This window comes from Cololabis saira, chromosome 9, assembly GCF_033807715.1.
Source record: "Cololabis saira isolate AMF1-May2022 chromosome 9, fColSai1.1, whole genome shotgun sequence".
NCBI classification, from domain to species: Eukaryota; Metazoa; Chordata; class Actinopteri; order Beloniformes; family Belonidae; genus Cololabis; species Cololabis saira.
This window is the reverse complement of record NC_084595.1, coordinates 21,128,796-21,142,827: the sequence shown is the minus strand read 5'-3', so window position 1 is coordinate 21,142,827 and position 14,032 is coordinate 21,128,796. Positions and strand designations below refer to the sequence as shown.

Sequence of the window (14,032 nt, the reverse complement as noted above, 5' to 3'; positions counted from 1 at the left end):
CTAAGCTTTCAATGAAATGTAAATGATAGAATATCATATGTATGAATTGGTATGAGAGCAGTTTAGTGCACATACTGTAGGCCAAGTTCTTTGAGTCATCGATTCAAATTTAAAGAGACACTTGGCGTCTTCGATTGTAAGAATAAGGAACATGGACTTGTGTCTCTCAACTACAAAATAGACTTAAATAATTGCTGAAATAAGCAAATTGATATTTTCTTTGTATATACTGTATAAGATGATATCAGTAAGATTTTACCATAGTTGTAGAATACTAGAGCTGTCCCTGATCTGTCTTTGAGCCAACCATAAAATCTCCTCATATTTGGCCTTAAGCCTGAGGTCAGCTTCCACTCAGCAAGCGAGATGAACCATGTCAAATTTGGAAATCAGGATACCATATCATGAATTCAAGCAACACCGTGTAATCATGCTTAAAATGTGGCAAAAAAGTCTGAGGAATGTTTTCATCCAGTCTCATAAGAAAATATTACTTACATATGCTATGTTAGATATTTTCTTGTGGCTAAAAAATGACTTATTTTATTCCTTCCAAAGATTTTTTTTTTTTTTTTTTAAAGGTCAGCAGTCCAGTTGGAAAATAACACACATTAAATATGGTTATTCAGAGAGCTGTAATGTTCAATGTTTAGCGGAGGGGATTGTATCATGGATTAATTATAGAGTTATTGTAGCATGATAACGAGGCCTGAGGCACCAAAATAGCAGCACATGAAGCAGCTGTTAGGAGCACAGGATGACCACATATTACACGCCAGAACAGAGCAGAACAACACAGAGGAGATGCATCAGCTTGTTGACAGACAGCAACACAAGGTCACACTCTGCTCAAAATAGAACCCATTTACTAAACTATCCAAAGCGTATCCAGCCTTCTGTGTATGCAAACCAGACAGGAATGGATCAAAGCAAAGTGCATTTCATGATATTTTCATGCACCAATGCTCAAAGGATGGAGTACAAGTGTTGGCAGTTATTGGAAATCCTGCTGTCAGTAACATCAATGCAGGTTTTCATAAAGATTAGGTGTGACATGAGAGCTGTCATGTAACTCACCATTATGAGAGGAGCCAGGCCAACAAAGTCTCTCTGAGTTGTATAGATTCTCATGGCTCCTTCAGTTTTGGCCATGCTCATGGATGCCGATGGTAGCTCAAGCTTCCATATGATCACCTGGCTGTCAAGAGGACTGCTCAGTTCCTCAACTTCAAAGTCCATCTGAAGTACTTCCAGCAGACTGCTTTCAAGCCTGAATAGGAAGCAAATAGTTGGGTAATTATACAGATACATTGTGTTATTGTACAAACATCTGCCTACTATTCAGGTGTCATCAATTCATGTGTGTAAAATGAGAGAAACACAGCAAAATGGTGAGATGTAACTGATTCAAAAAGCAATGCTACTGCAACTTCCCAATGTCAGATACAAGCAGTACCTCAAAGCTTTGTCTTTTGACTGCTTAGGAAGGACCATTTCAGTCTTATTTCAAACTGTAGCTGAGTTAAATCATTCCATCCGACCCAAAAATGCTTAAATATGATCATTCCACCATGGTGTCTCATGGAGTTCTCTTCCTTAGCTTTCTTGCTATTATGTGAGCGATGAGGACTAACTGTATTTCAACCCTCTGTGGAAAGAAAAACATCTAGATCAAGTCATGTGATTTTTGACATTTTGACACGGCTTTCTTTTTTTTCCCATAAATGTATGTTTAAAATGCCTTTTTAATCCATGCAATATAATGCTCACGTGGAAACCCGTGCGCTCCTGTGGCTTTCAAGTTTATTTTCTCTCTCTTTCTCTCATAACGAAACCCAAACATGACATAAATGTCAAAGTGAATACAAATGCATTTTTTCATGTTCATTTAATGAAGCAAATTTAAGAGATACTTTCACCTGCCAGCGTTTTTAATTTTATTGTTGACTGTTGTATTTTACCAATATATAGGTTCAGAATCAGTTGTTAGAACATTTACTGGAGGTTTTTTTTTTAAAAGAAGAAGAAAAGTTGAGCCTTTAATGAGACCACACTTTTATAGATGTCAACCAACCGAACTTTATGAATTTTGCACCATTTTATGAATTTTGCACCATGAAAAGTGTATACATTACTGTATACATTAGTGTATACATTACTGAATAGGATCCACATCTTTTTCAGTTTTGGATTTTAATGTATTGTCACAACCTGGTCTAAAAAAGAAAAAAGAACATTCTTAAATTTCTCTTTGCATCAAGTGTCTGGAAATGTGAGTAGAATAAAAGTTGGTCTGAGGACAGAGGCATTCTGCAAACATAACAAAAGTCAAACCTTTTAATGGTATCTCAGCGGTGCCAGCTTGAACAGAGTGTCCTATAGCTATAGATTCAATTTTCTTCCACGGAGAAGATATATTGGGGGACCAAAACACAATAAGCATGAACATAACGACCTGGACATTATAAGACTCACTGCAGAGTGTACATGTTATAAATCAGTGTCAGAGTTGTGCAGACACACAGAAAGACCTTTTAACTGGATGAACAAGGGCTGCATACCATCCACCTATCTGCACAATATCCAAAACTAATGCCGAATGGCAAATTGTATTTATTAATCCTCTATTAAATTCCAAGCTCAACAACAAAGGATACAAAAAGCTTTTTCTTATTAAGGACAAGAAAGAGATTTAGTGTTATTTGTTCATTGTAGCATATTGCTTGGAGACCTGAGATTAAAAGATAGTAATCAAATTCTGGGCAAGTATTAAAAGAAGATAGCTTGACTCACAAATGCATGCACAGTATATCCCCTTAAGTCTGTATTAACACAGATATCCATATGATAGGGGCTGTTGTCATGCTAAACTCACTGTCATTCTTGTGAAGCTTGCAGAGTTATGATCAACAACATCATCAGCAATGTGTTTATGGCTTCCCTGCAGTTTGTGAGTATATTAAGATCTGAGCCAAGCTGCTTCAACAGAGGACATAAAAAAGAAAAAATGTTAGTGTCCTAGTACAGCTTGTGCTTACTTGTGCCTACTAAAGCCATCAAGGGATAATGTTAAGCAAATCTTAACAGAAAAGAAACCTGAGACAATAGGCGGATGGTCACCTGGAGCATTATCTCTAATAGACAATGAAAATGCTACTAAACATGAGCTGTCATGGTTGTTCATAGATTGATATCTTACATCAAATAAAGGTCATAGTTTCCAAGAAAAAGCCTTTACTGTTTAGGGATATTATGTTGATGTTAGCAGGTTCACACACCAAAATATCATCTTGATAGACATATATGTTGCCATGTTGTCCCAATGATCCACATTTTGAGGGGATACACTAGGAGTTAGTAAAATGACCAGAATGCATTTCCCTGCATTAACCTGCCATCCAGCAGAGTGGTGGTGCCCATGAATTGAATAGATGAATATATCACGATAATCTGCCTGACTCATTGATCCGTTCTCTGACAGAGATTTGTGTGAGCTAGAAAATGAGAGTCCTGGCTGTGGTTTTATGTGTGACCAAACAGTTGTATGGATAAAGCAATGCCACTGTCTGTGGTGCTGAAGTGGCAGCTGTATTTGTAATTCGCGCACACACACACACACACACACACACACACACACACACACACACACACACACACACACACACACACACACACACACACACACACACACACACACACACACACACACACACACACACACACACACACACACACACACACACACACACACACAGTACACAATTAATTACCTTTAATTCTATTTAATGGTATCTAAATAGCATTTATTACAACAGAAGTTGTCTCTAGGCCCTTTCCAGAAACCCAGAACATGACCCCCAAGCAATCATTACATAAACAATGGCTTTAAAAAAACTCCCCTAGTGGGAGAAAACTTTAAGCCAAACAGTTTCTTCCCCTTTAGGGGGTAAGAAACCTGAAGAACCAAGTCTTCCAAGCCCCACGCCGCCAAGTCGTCCAGGCCCCCCGCCAAGTCGTCCAGGCCCCCCGCCAAGGCCCAAGCCTAGGCCTCGTGGACGACCCTCCGAGCTGTCTCGCCAGTCTGCCCGGCCTCGAGGACGACCCCCGGAACTTTGGGCGTCTGTGGGCCTGGGCCCTCCTCCAGGCCCCCTCCACCCGCCCTGGGTGATATGTCCATGAGGGACATCTGGGATCTGTCCCTTAAGGGGGGGGTTATGTCAGCGGTTGATATTTCCCCCAGTTTGTTTCTGTTTTGCCCCGCCTGTTTCCCATCTGCCCTGATTGTCTGCACATGTGTCTCGTTATCCCCTGTGTATATCTGGTCTTGTCATTCCCTTGCTCCTTGTGGTTCCGCACTGTGCTTTCCTCCATGTGTCCTGCCAAGTTTTTCCTCCAGTTTTTTGATCCCTGTTTCTGTGTTATTGATCCTGCTAAGCAGCGCTTTGGTTTTTGGTCCTTGGCTTTTTTGTGGAATAAACCCTTTTTTATTGAACTCCTGCATCTCGCTCTCCTGCATCTGGGTCCTCACCAAAACTATATAAACAGATTTAGACACTGAGATGGGCAGGGGGTGGGACTGCAATTCAGGATGTCAGTAGGTATCCAACAGACATCTATACAGACAGGTGGAAGTAAACACTGGCCTGCAAACATGCACAAAAGGGAAAAGGGGGGGGGGGTGGCAGACCAGCACAACAAACTACAACAACAATGGAGAGCAATGATGGTCATGAGATACTTATAATTAATAACTGAGAAAGGGGGGGAGAGGGGGAGGGGTGATGAGCACCGCTCAGTGGATGTTGGTGTCCCCCTTCAGCGTAGGCCTTTACACTAACTATAGGCTTTACTAAACAGAGACGTTTTTAAGTTTGGTTTTAAAGGTGGAGGTGGTGTCAGCCTCCTTAACCCAGATTGGAAGTTGGTTCCATAGTAATGGTGCCTGATAGCAGAACGCCCACCCTCCAGATCTACATTTGGATATTCTAGGAACTACGAGTTAGGAGCATAAGGTACTATTAGGTCCTGCAAATGCTGCGGGGCTAGGCCGTTTTGGGTTTTATATGCAAGTCATAAAATTTTGTATTGGATTCTTAGTTTTATGGGTAGCCAATGGAGTGAGGCTAACACAGGTGAGATGTGGTCTCTCTTGTTGATTCCTGTCAGCAGCACTCATTTTGGATCAGCTGGAGCCTATTCAGCAAATTACTTGGACATCCTGCTAATAATACATTACAGTAATTGACTCTAGAAGATACAATGAATGTAACTATTGTATATTATACAACAATGTAGCCTTCATAAGCAAAGTGACATATAGCAACATGTAGTCATGGAGTAGTAAGCATGAACCCAAGGCTTCTCCTAGTAGCTCTATTTCTGCTGGGGTTTATTGTCATTTCCCCCTTGGATATAACTGAATGATACACAGCCTATCAGACCTCTATCAAAACTGCAGAATGGATAAAAAAAAGGATTATTAATAGTTGTATAGAGGTTTATTAAATCTAAACTACAAACACCGGTATCATAGTGAGAATGTGGAGAGTGTCACTCAAACTTAACAATAATGACCGTTACTTTTTACTTTAAACTTAACTGAACTCAGATAATCTAATTTCATTGAAAATAAGCTGCTTTATCAGATGTTGGGGATAGGTTGTAGGCTCTTTTTTCAACTCTTTTATATATTTTTATGGTTTCAAGAAGCCCTAAGGGTTGAGTTTTAGAGCGCTGACCTGCAGAAATCGTGTAAATAGCTTTAATGCTGTATCTGAATACAGCTCACCATAGTCCTGCTTTCATGCCATTTTTAAGTCCCAGGTTAAACTGTGTTTTATTGCATGCTACATTTGCACAGCTGGTAAATGTTTAGAAATAATTATACTGCAGGGGAGACGTGGGCAATGAAGGGGAGGAAGGTAAAAACCCATTTATGAGAGATTTACAGGAGCACCAGCAGGAAAATGGTGCTTAGGGTTAATGTTAGATGCCCTTCCAGGAGTCAGGCTCAGCGCAGTGCACAGTAAGGTGAAGTCAGACTGGTTTTGGTCCTCAAGGGAAGAAACTATAAGCTTTGCACTACACAATAAAGAAGAAGGCCTTTTTTGGAGCTACAGCTGCAGACTAGTAGACAATATATGACCAGTGAAATTTTCTTTGGAGCCCTTGAGGGCAAATATTAACAAAAAGATCTTACAGTTCCCAGTCACTAAATAAATAAATAGACATACATAAATGACCTAGACTGGCATATAGAGTAACCTGAAGAGTTAATGGACTTGCCTTTTCCCCATTATTGGACCTTTTCTTTGACAAATAACTGCAATGGCTCCATCTGCACCCATATCCAGAGTGATGTCCCACAGTAAAGAGCTACTGGGTGTCGCTGTCCGAAAGGTCACTCCTCTCTTCACTGATGCTCTGTGGGGGAAAAAGGAGAGTAATTAAAAACAGAAGATGAAAAGAATACAGTAAATTTGAAATACCGCTTCATGCATAAATTCTACATTGATAGTTCTTAGTCCTAGTGTTTATTGTTCACAAATGCTGTTAGACTCTCAGTCATCCAGATCACTGTAACTCTCAAAAGTTTGAAACAATGCAACTGGACCTTTTGTTTTGCTTTTGAAGACATGTCACCATCTATCTCGAATATTTCATCAGGTCAGATGGACTGGTGTCTAACTGAGCTTATAAACTGTAGAAATCATATGTAAATCATTGATCCTCCCTCTTCTACTGTTTGTCACTGGAGTCTTTTGTTTACTGTCAGTTGCTTATCTGGTTTCTGTGAATGGTTGTCTGGGTAGAAGATTCAAGACTTAAGTGTAGGTGTTAGACAGGAGAAGTCTGAGTTCTCCTCTTTTTAATACATATCAAAATAATTTGGGGGGGAGTAAACAGGGAATACATTTGTAAAATTAAGAAGAAAAGTGAAACAACAAGATGTATTATATTTGAATAAAAAGAAAAACCCTGAGCAAATGAAAGCAAAAAGAGGGTAAAACTGGAAGCAAAAAAATTGACATGCAGTCAAACCCTGATCCATCTCTTAACCATCCTCTGACCGCATACAAAGAAAACATAATCTTTCATCCTTATGTGCTGTCATGGTTTAAAATTTACTGATGGATTATTAGTTTTCTTGGCCACTAATTTGCAAATGGTGGGCATTTAGCAAGTTGAACAGACCTTCCCAGTGGGCTTTCCAGAGCATAAGCAGCTTGCAGTAGGTCAAATGTTAATGAGATACTCTTCTGTAAGAATAGTTAGGGCAACGAGGGACACGCAAAGTGAATTGTTAAAAAAAACACCCAATTGCTGCAAAAAAAGGGACTTTTAATGTATTAATTCTTAATTTATTTTCATAAAGCTCTTATGAGACACAACACAAACAAGTGGGCTCCAACAGTTCTAAAAAAGAAAAAAAAATCATGTTATCCTTTGGTTTTTCATCTGCATGTAAAGCTGCCCAGTTTATCTCCCAATCTTTTGGATAAACACAAGTGTTGAGCGCATTATGATTCTCAGAGGAAGTCTAATCTATGATAATAACAACAGAAATCTGAGCATTTCTCCTGCTTTTGGCATTGGTTTTAGCTTCTGAAACTAAGCAAGCAATAAGAAGATATAGATCCCAGATCAGAACAGTGAAATAAAACACATCTTTGACATTTTTCGGTCCATACATCACAGTAATACAGCAGAAAACCCTTTTCTAGCATGTCTTTTCACTCTGTACATAACAGCTGAGAGAAGTATAGGAATCTAAATTCCACCCCTCCTCTTCTGCAGGGTGTGCCTCTTTTAAAATTGGTTTAACAGCCTTGTTTTACTCATTTCACAGTTACTATGAATACACCAATATATATATAGTTGGGTGGAAGTAAAAAAAACTGGATGACGTTGAACTGATCTTATTCTGTGGTGTCAAACTACCATGTAAAACAGAACCACACACTGAATGAGAACTTTTCATTCCATTACCCCAAACTCAGTGATGAAGTTTGGTTATTTTTGCTAAGATAGGAAGCTCTGTGCAGTTTTAAATTTCACTCATTCAGTGAATCACTGCTCAGTAACAGGAAAAAAAACAACTTAAACATCAAAGCGAGACAAGAATTCTCCCAGTCAAAAACTTTCCACACTGTGTAAACACAAACACACACACATATATATATATATATATATATATATGGAATGCATGCTTTCAGGCATTCTTATAGGTCACAGCTGAAAAGGGATAGAGTATAGAGTTAAGCTTGTGCCTTCGTTGTCCAGGAGACTGCCTGTTTATGTTTCACCTGCTCTCTGCAGAGCCTGATTAATTTGATTATTCCAAGTTAACTAGAGGAGCACACAGTGAAGAGGGGAAATCATTAAAAATAAAAATGTTTTCATGATAATTGCACATGGCCCACTACCACAATTTAGAGTAAATAGACACTTACTGAACACTCATGGGACAGTTTGATGGAAAACTCTGCTCTCATCTCACTTTACCATTTTTAACCACTGAGCTTGCTACTCTAAACGTACAAATGGAAACCTCTGACTTATTAAATCAACCTCAACTCTGTAACACAAATAAAGCAGAAGAAGGAAGGCATAGCTGTAGCCAAGGTGCTCCCCGGTCTCTCTCATTTCAGTAATTGAAAGTAGCTTCTCTGCAAATTAGAGTGACTGACAGAATAGAACAGAAAGGGTATAATTGTTATCAGTCGCTGGGTTTCCCATGAGGCAGCACATGAAACAACAGAGGAGGAAAACACAGTCTATTTTAGATGAGCAAAGAGGAATACATGAGGTCCGTAAAGGGCTGCTCATAGGATAACAAGGTGGAATGCAGCTACACTTCATGATAACCAAATGCCGACACAATTTCCAATTATAACCAGCACTGTAATCAAATGTGATTGGTTGACAGTTTTATCTTGTGCGAAAAATAACAGCAATTACACTGGCTCAGTTTTTAATTTTTATGCCAGGTTAAGATAATCAGCTTCTTTTGGGCACATTGTATTTAATTGAGAGGCATCCTGAGAATTAAACACCAACCATAGTATCAAATCTAGCTTATGCAATACTAGTGACCATAGTAACGAATCCACTCTGCTTAGCGATGTAAGGATGGCATGTTCAGTGTATTAATGAGAACACCGTTGTTCTAGTTATGGCCTCTGCCATGACAAAACTCTTCTGTGTACTGATCTGTGTAAAGTAAAGTTTACTACATAAAAAGTGGCGGTAACAAGAAGACTTGTCTAAGGTACCTTTTCCTCAATCTCTTTCAGATTCTCTTATGTAAAAGTAATAACAAGAAAGAAGTATCCCCTGCTTCTGGAAGAAGTATTTTTCTTCTTAGTGGATGGGAGCGGAAACCAGTCTCCGTGGCATTAGTTAGCAGGCCCTGAGGAGGCAGCGGGCAGAGGAACGCGCCGGGGCAGAGAAGATGGATGGTTGTGGACACTGAAGCTGACATTGCATGTGAAAAGCGGCTCTCGGGTGTTGCACCTGCCATTCATCTCACTTTTGACCAGGCGAGGCATGACTGGCACAATTGTTTTACTTTTCACATTATCTTTATTCACGATGTGCACATGTAACATTGCTAACACAATGCAATGCACTGTTGCAGAGAGCTGTGAACTGACACTCACCACCAATTCCCTACAGTTACTAATCACTATCAACTCAAGACTCTTCATGACCCTTGATCTTCATCAGCCAGGTTTTTTACCTGATTCATTTGTGAAACATGTTTTTCAGACCAATACTGAATGATCACAAATGGATCACCAGATCCTAAGCTTGATCAAAGACCTAAAAGTTAGACTGTGCCCTGCATGTGACTAAGACACCCCAGTCCAAACGAATTCCCTGACTAATCCTGCTATGAGGGTATTACATAAGGTTTGTAATTGCGTCTCTGTTACAATTTGTGTTCCCATGTTTAACTTTGTAAACGCATCACTGCAGTGCCAGTGAACTCCAGTGCAACTGGAAGCAGATGCATTCATTAATTATGCAGGCAAATGTCCACCGTTCAGCCAGTCTGATGGCTAGCCATCAGCAACGTGCTTATCGTACTTATGGAGCAGTTCAGGGAGTTGGGGAGACTTTCATGCCAACAGTGCTGCCAGATGGCAGGCACTGCTGCACTCAAAATGGATGTAAAAGCCCTATTTGTTACACAGATGAATGATTAGATTTCTTGGATGAAAAGCTTCCTGAAACAGTGTCATATAGATGCACAAGCTCAATGTTAATTAAATGTCAGACTGCTACCTTGAATTAAAACTCTTAAAGCGAGACAAGCCACAATGCCCATTCACTGATTTCTATTAGCTGCGGAGAATAAAGCAAAAAGAAGGAATTTGGCTCATACTTCATGCCATTCAACTTCCCAAGTCAAGAAATAATCTAATTGCAATTCCTGTGTGAGCTGGGATGACAGCAGTTCAATACTTTATCTATGACCTTCATCGAAGCCTCATTTTGACTGGCAGGGTTATTTCGCATAAACAGACAAGTGCTGCTTGTCTGTTTCTCAATCATCCTCATATTTGTGTATCTCTTTGACCATGGCTGTAGTCATCAATAACAGGTTTATCATGTTGATGGGAGAATATTAAACAAAGCTTAATGGGACATTCAGACAGTGACAAACCCCAACAACAGCTGTTAAAGTCTGGATGCACGGCGCCTGGTAATGTGTAGATAAGGTGGGTTAGGGGAGTCATGTGTTACTGACTTTCTAAATGAATGGAGCAGGGAGTGCACAGCGCTCCTGGGATGCTAAATTAAATTTCAGAGTTCAGTCACCATTATCTACTGCACACAAGTAACAAGTCAGATAACTGCAACAATTGCAATTTTCCAATCAAGTATAGTTGCGGCTTTGATGAGAAGAGAGGAGGTAGATGGGAAAAAAGGAAGGGAGCGTATATTTAGGGCTTAAGTGGAAGAAAGGAGATGAACTGAGGCGGCATCCCAGCTATTTGCTTTAAATTTATGTTTTTTAAAGACGAGTAAAGCAGCTAAAGCTAAAGCAGCAATGATGAAAAGTGAAAGGATGAAGAGGGGAAACAAGATTTTAGTTTTTTGCCTCCTTGCTTCAGTTAAATTGAAATGACAACAAGAACAGAAAACCATATTATTAGTACAAAAACAAGGCCTGACCTTTTAAACCACATGCATGTGCAGCTACTGATCTACATCCAAATCTAAAAATTCCCCCGATACTCCCTGGAAGTCAACAGATAAAAAACCTTCATTTTTATGTGTGTGCGTCCGTGTTTCTGTGCCTACTTTAGAAACATGTTTAAAGCTGAAAAGTTAAAGTTAATTTAACTATACATAGCTGTCCACTCAGTCAATATTTTCCTTTTCCAGCTTTCACAATGGTACTGGGAAAAGAGAATTAATAATCCATGACTGCATCCTCGATCACTGACCTCCACTGAACCATGTATGATCAAGTCAAGGTGGAAGTAACTCAAAAGAGGATTTTTTATTTTAGGAAGTATTGATTGTGAATTGCAGTGTTTTTCAATTTAAGAGGACAAGCTGTAACTATTGTCCAGGAAACCATCTCACTTTTTGCACAGCATCCATTCTGGACTCTCTTCTCTGGCCATTTTGGGCTATTTTCTGGACATCACTCAAAAACTCAGAGCAGATTTATGACTTTCACAAACAAACCAAATTATTAACCAATACCTGTTAGGTAAAAAGCATGTCATGCCTCCTGACAGATCATTTTTCATGTGATTGGGGTAAAACAGATGATGTCTTTCATAATTACAAGGAAAGAGAAAAAAGGTAAGAAAAAAAATCAATCTTTGATCAAGTTAGTGTAAATCTCTGGTGTAAATCTGCTCTCTGCCTGGATGATGATGACAAGAAACTGCAGATGACCATGAAATCATCCGTGTAATGGTAAGAGGACTATGAAATTACTAACATTTTGAAGTACCATGTTGTATCATTTTCTTGTCAAAAGTGCAGTCACAAATCAATTAAAAGCCATAAAAAGAAACCAATTTGTAATTTCTTTAAAAATACTATTATGAAAATTTCATTTAAATTAAAGGATGTCAGCGAGACCTCCAGAGGAATAACTATATCTTGAAGATGTACAAATGTTCCTATTTCCAGTCAAATAGGAACATTCCGTCCTGCAGGGTAGAAACAGAAATTTAAATGGTATTGAACCGTGCTACTAATCTCTACAATTTTCATACACTGAACGGCAGTGCGCTGATAGAGCACAGATGCTGTACATACCATGTAATAAGTCACATGTGACTTGATTTGATCCTTGTCAATCTCGATGACAACTGCTCTCAAAACAGCCCTTAATGTCATCAGGCTGCACTCAAGCAAATAGTCTACCACATTTCTCAGAAAGGGCCCTATGATATTTTCAGTGAAATGCCATAATCCAAGTTTTATCTCACTGTGTGTAATGTGGTCTTATTTTTGATGTCACTGGATTTCTGCAAGAATTCGGGAAGATAGATCATACTGGCAGTAAAACCTGTCATTGCATTCAATTCTTACTATTCATTGGGACTTAAGAATGAACAAACATTAGGATGTTTCTCTTTCAGTAATGATACAAATATTGTAGTCACTCACAGCATGCATGGTTTTACCTGAGAGTGAAGTTAGTCAGCTGAGCGGAACTGGCCATGAGTATGTAGAAAGTGGCTATATCAGTCTTCTTCAGAGGTTTGGATGATGTTCTTATGACGATGGCGTTGCCAAGCTTCAGTCGAGAAAGGGTTGCCATTCCCTTAGGTACTTGCAGAAGGCGCACGCTCCCGATCCTTTGCAAGGGAGTCATAGGGACATATGATGTCTGCTGTTGTGAACCACTCCAACGACTTGCATCCACAGTATTACATTTCCCGCTGACTCTGGGCTGAGCCTGGTAGTAGAGTTCAACAGGGTTCCCGGCAGATGGATCCTGCCGCTCCCTGCTTGTGCCCTCTGAACCCGGAGCAAACCAGCTGAGCGCGGGCGCCAGCTCAGCCATGCAGGTCCCTCGCTCACCTCCGATGACACAGGAGCCCCTCACCTCCTGGGTTTGCCAAAAAGCATACACCGTCACACATGGTAACTCATCAACCGCTCCCTCTGCCATGCTCCAATCCCTTCCTGCGACATAGAAGAGGACTCGCACTTTGGGCTTGGAAGAGAAAACCCGAGGCGTCAGCACAAAGGCTTGGATTTTCCAGTTAAATGTAAAGACATCCGGGGCGTTAAAGAGCTGCACAGACTGGACCAGATCCAGAGGCACAAGCTGCTCCGTCGACATGGTGCCGTAGGTGGCATTGACAGCTGGCTGGCGGCTGGCTCTTAAAATAACAAAGGGCTGTGTGTGACTCTGCATGCTGGAGTTCCTCATGAAGTCCTGCCCGGCCTCCTTAAGGAAGAGGTAGTCAGCATCTCGCACCTCATAGTTGACCGGCAAGAAGACAGGGAAAGGCACTGGGCTCCTGCCATCAGACAGTTCTTTACTGCTCACATCTGGAAGATAAAGATAAAACATTACAACAGGCTTGTTAATGTGGGAATATCTGATAACCATATAGAAACTCTAAATACTTTAGACTAGACACACACAGAGCCAACTGATCAGTGGAGTAGAGCTTCAAAGAATTAAAAAGGCTTCTGCACTTAACCTTAAGCCTTAAGCTTTCCCCTTAACATAGAATGACAAACAATAAGAACTGCTGCAACTTTGTGCATCTCCTTTTAAATGTCATTATCATAATGGCAATTCCAGTATAGACCTCAAGTGAACACAGTAGCTGCTGAAACCATCACACAGAGGCAGAAGCACACTTAAATGACAACATGCGGCCTGCTGCCTGTTAACTTTATGTACAAAGTGAGTCTGAAATACAGTAAAACTTTAGAATGAGAAGAATTAAATATCCTGACTTCACAAAATGCAGGTGACACCAAGTGTAAGGTGTTAAGAAATTACAAAATACTGCGTCTTTGATAGGTATGAAGC

The 14,032-nt window shown here is 40.0% G+C and overlaps 1 protein-coding gene across 1 annotated transcript in view; it reads right to left on the bottom strand.

The window, feature by feature from the left end:
• LOC133451577 (transmembrane protein 132D) overlaps positions 1–14,032 on the bottom strand; it is a 35,930-nt gene that overhangs the window by 12,166 nt on the left and 9,732 nt on the right. Inside the window, exons 2-4 of the mRNA XM_061730758.1 lie at positions 12,663–13,539; positions 6,286–6,423; positions 1,078–1,270 (exon numbers count right to left, since the gene is read on the bottom strand). Coding sequence (XP_061586742.1) covers positions 1,078–1,270; positions 6,286–6,423; positions 12,663–13,539 — 1,208 coding nt within the window. The remainder of the gene's footprint in view (positions 1–1,077; positions 1,271–6,285; positions 6,424–12,662; positions 13,540–14,032) is intronic.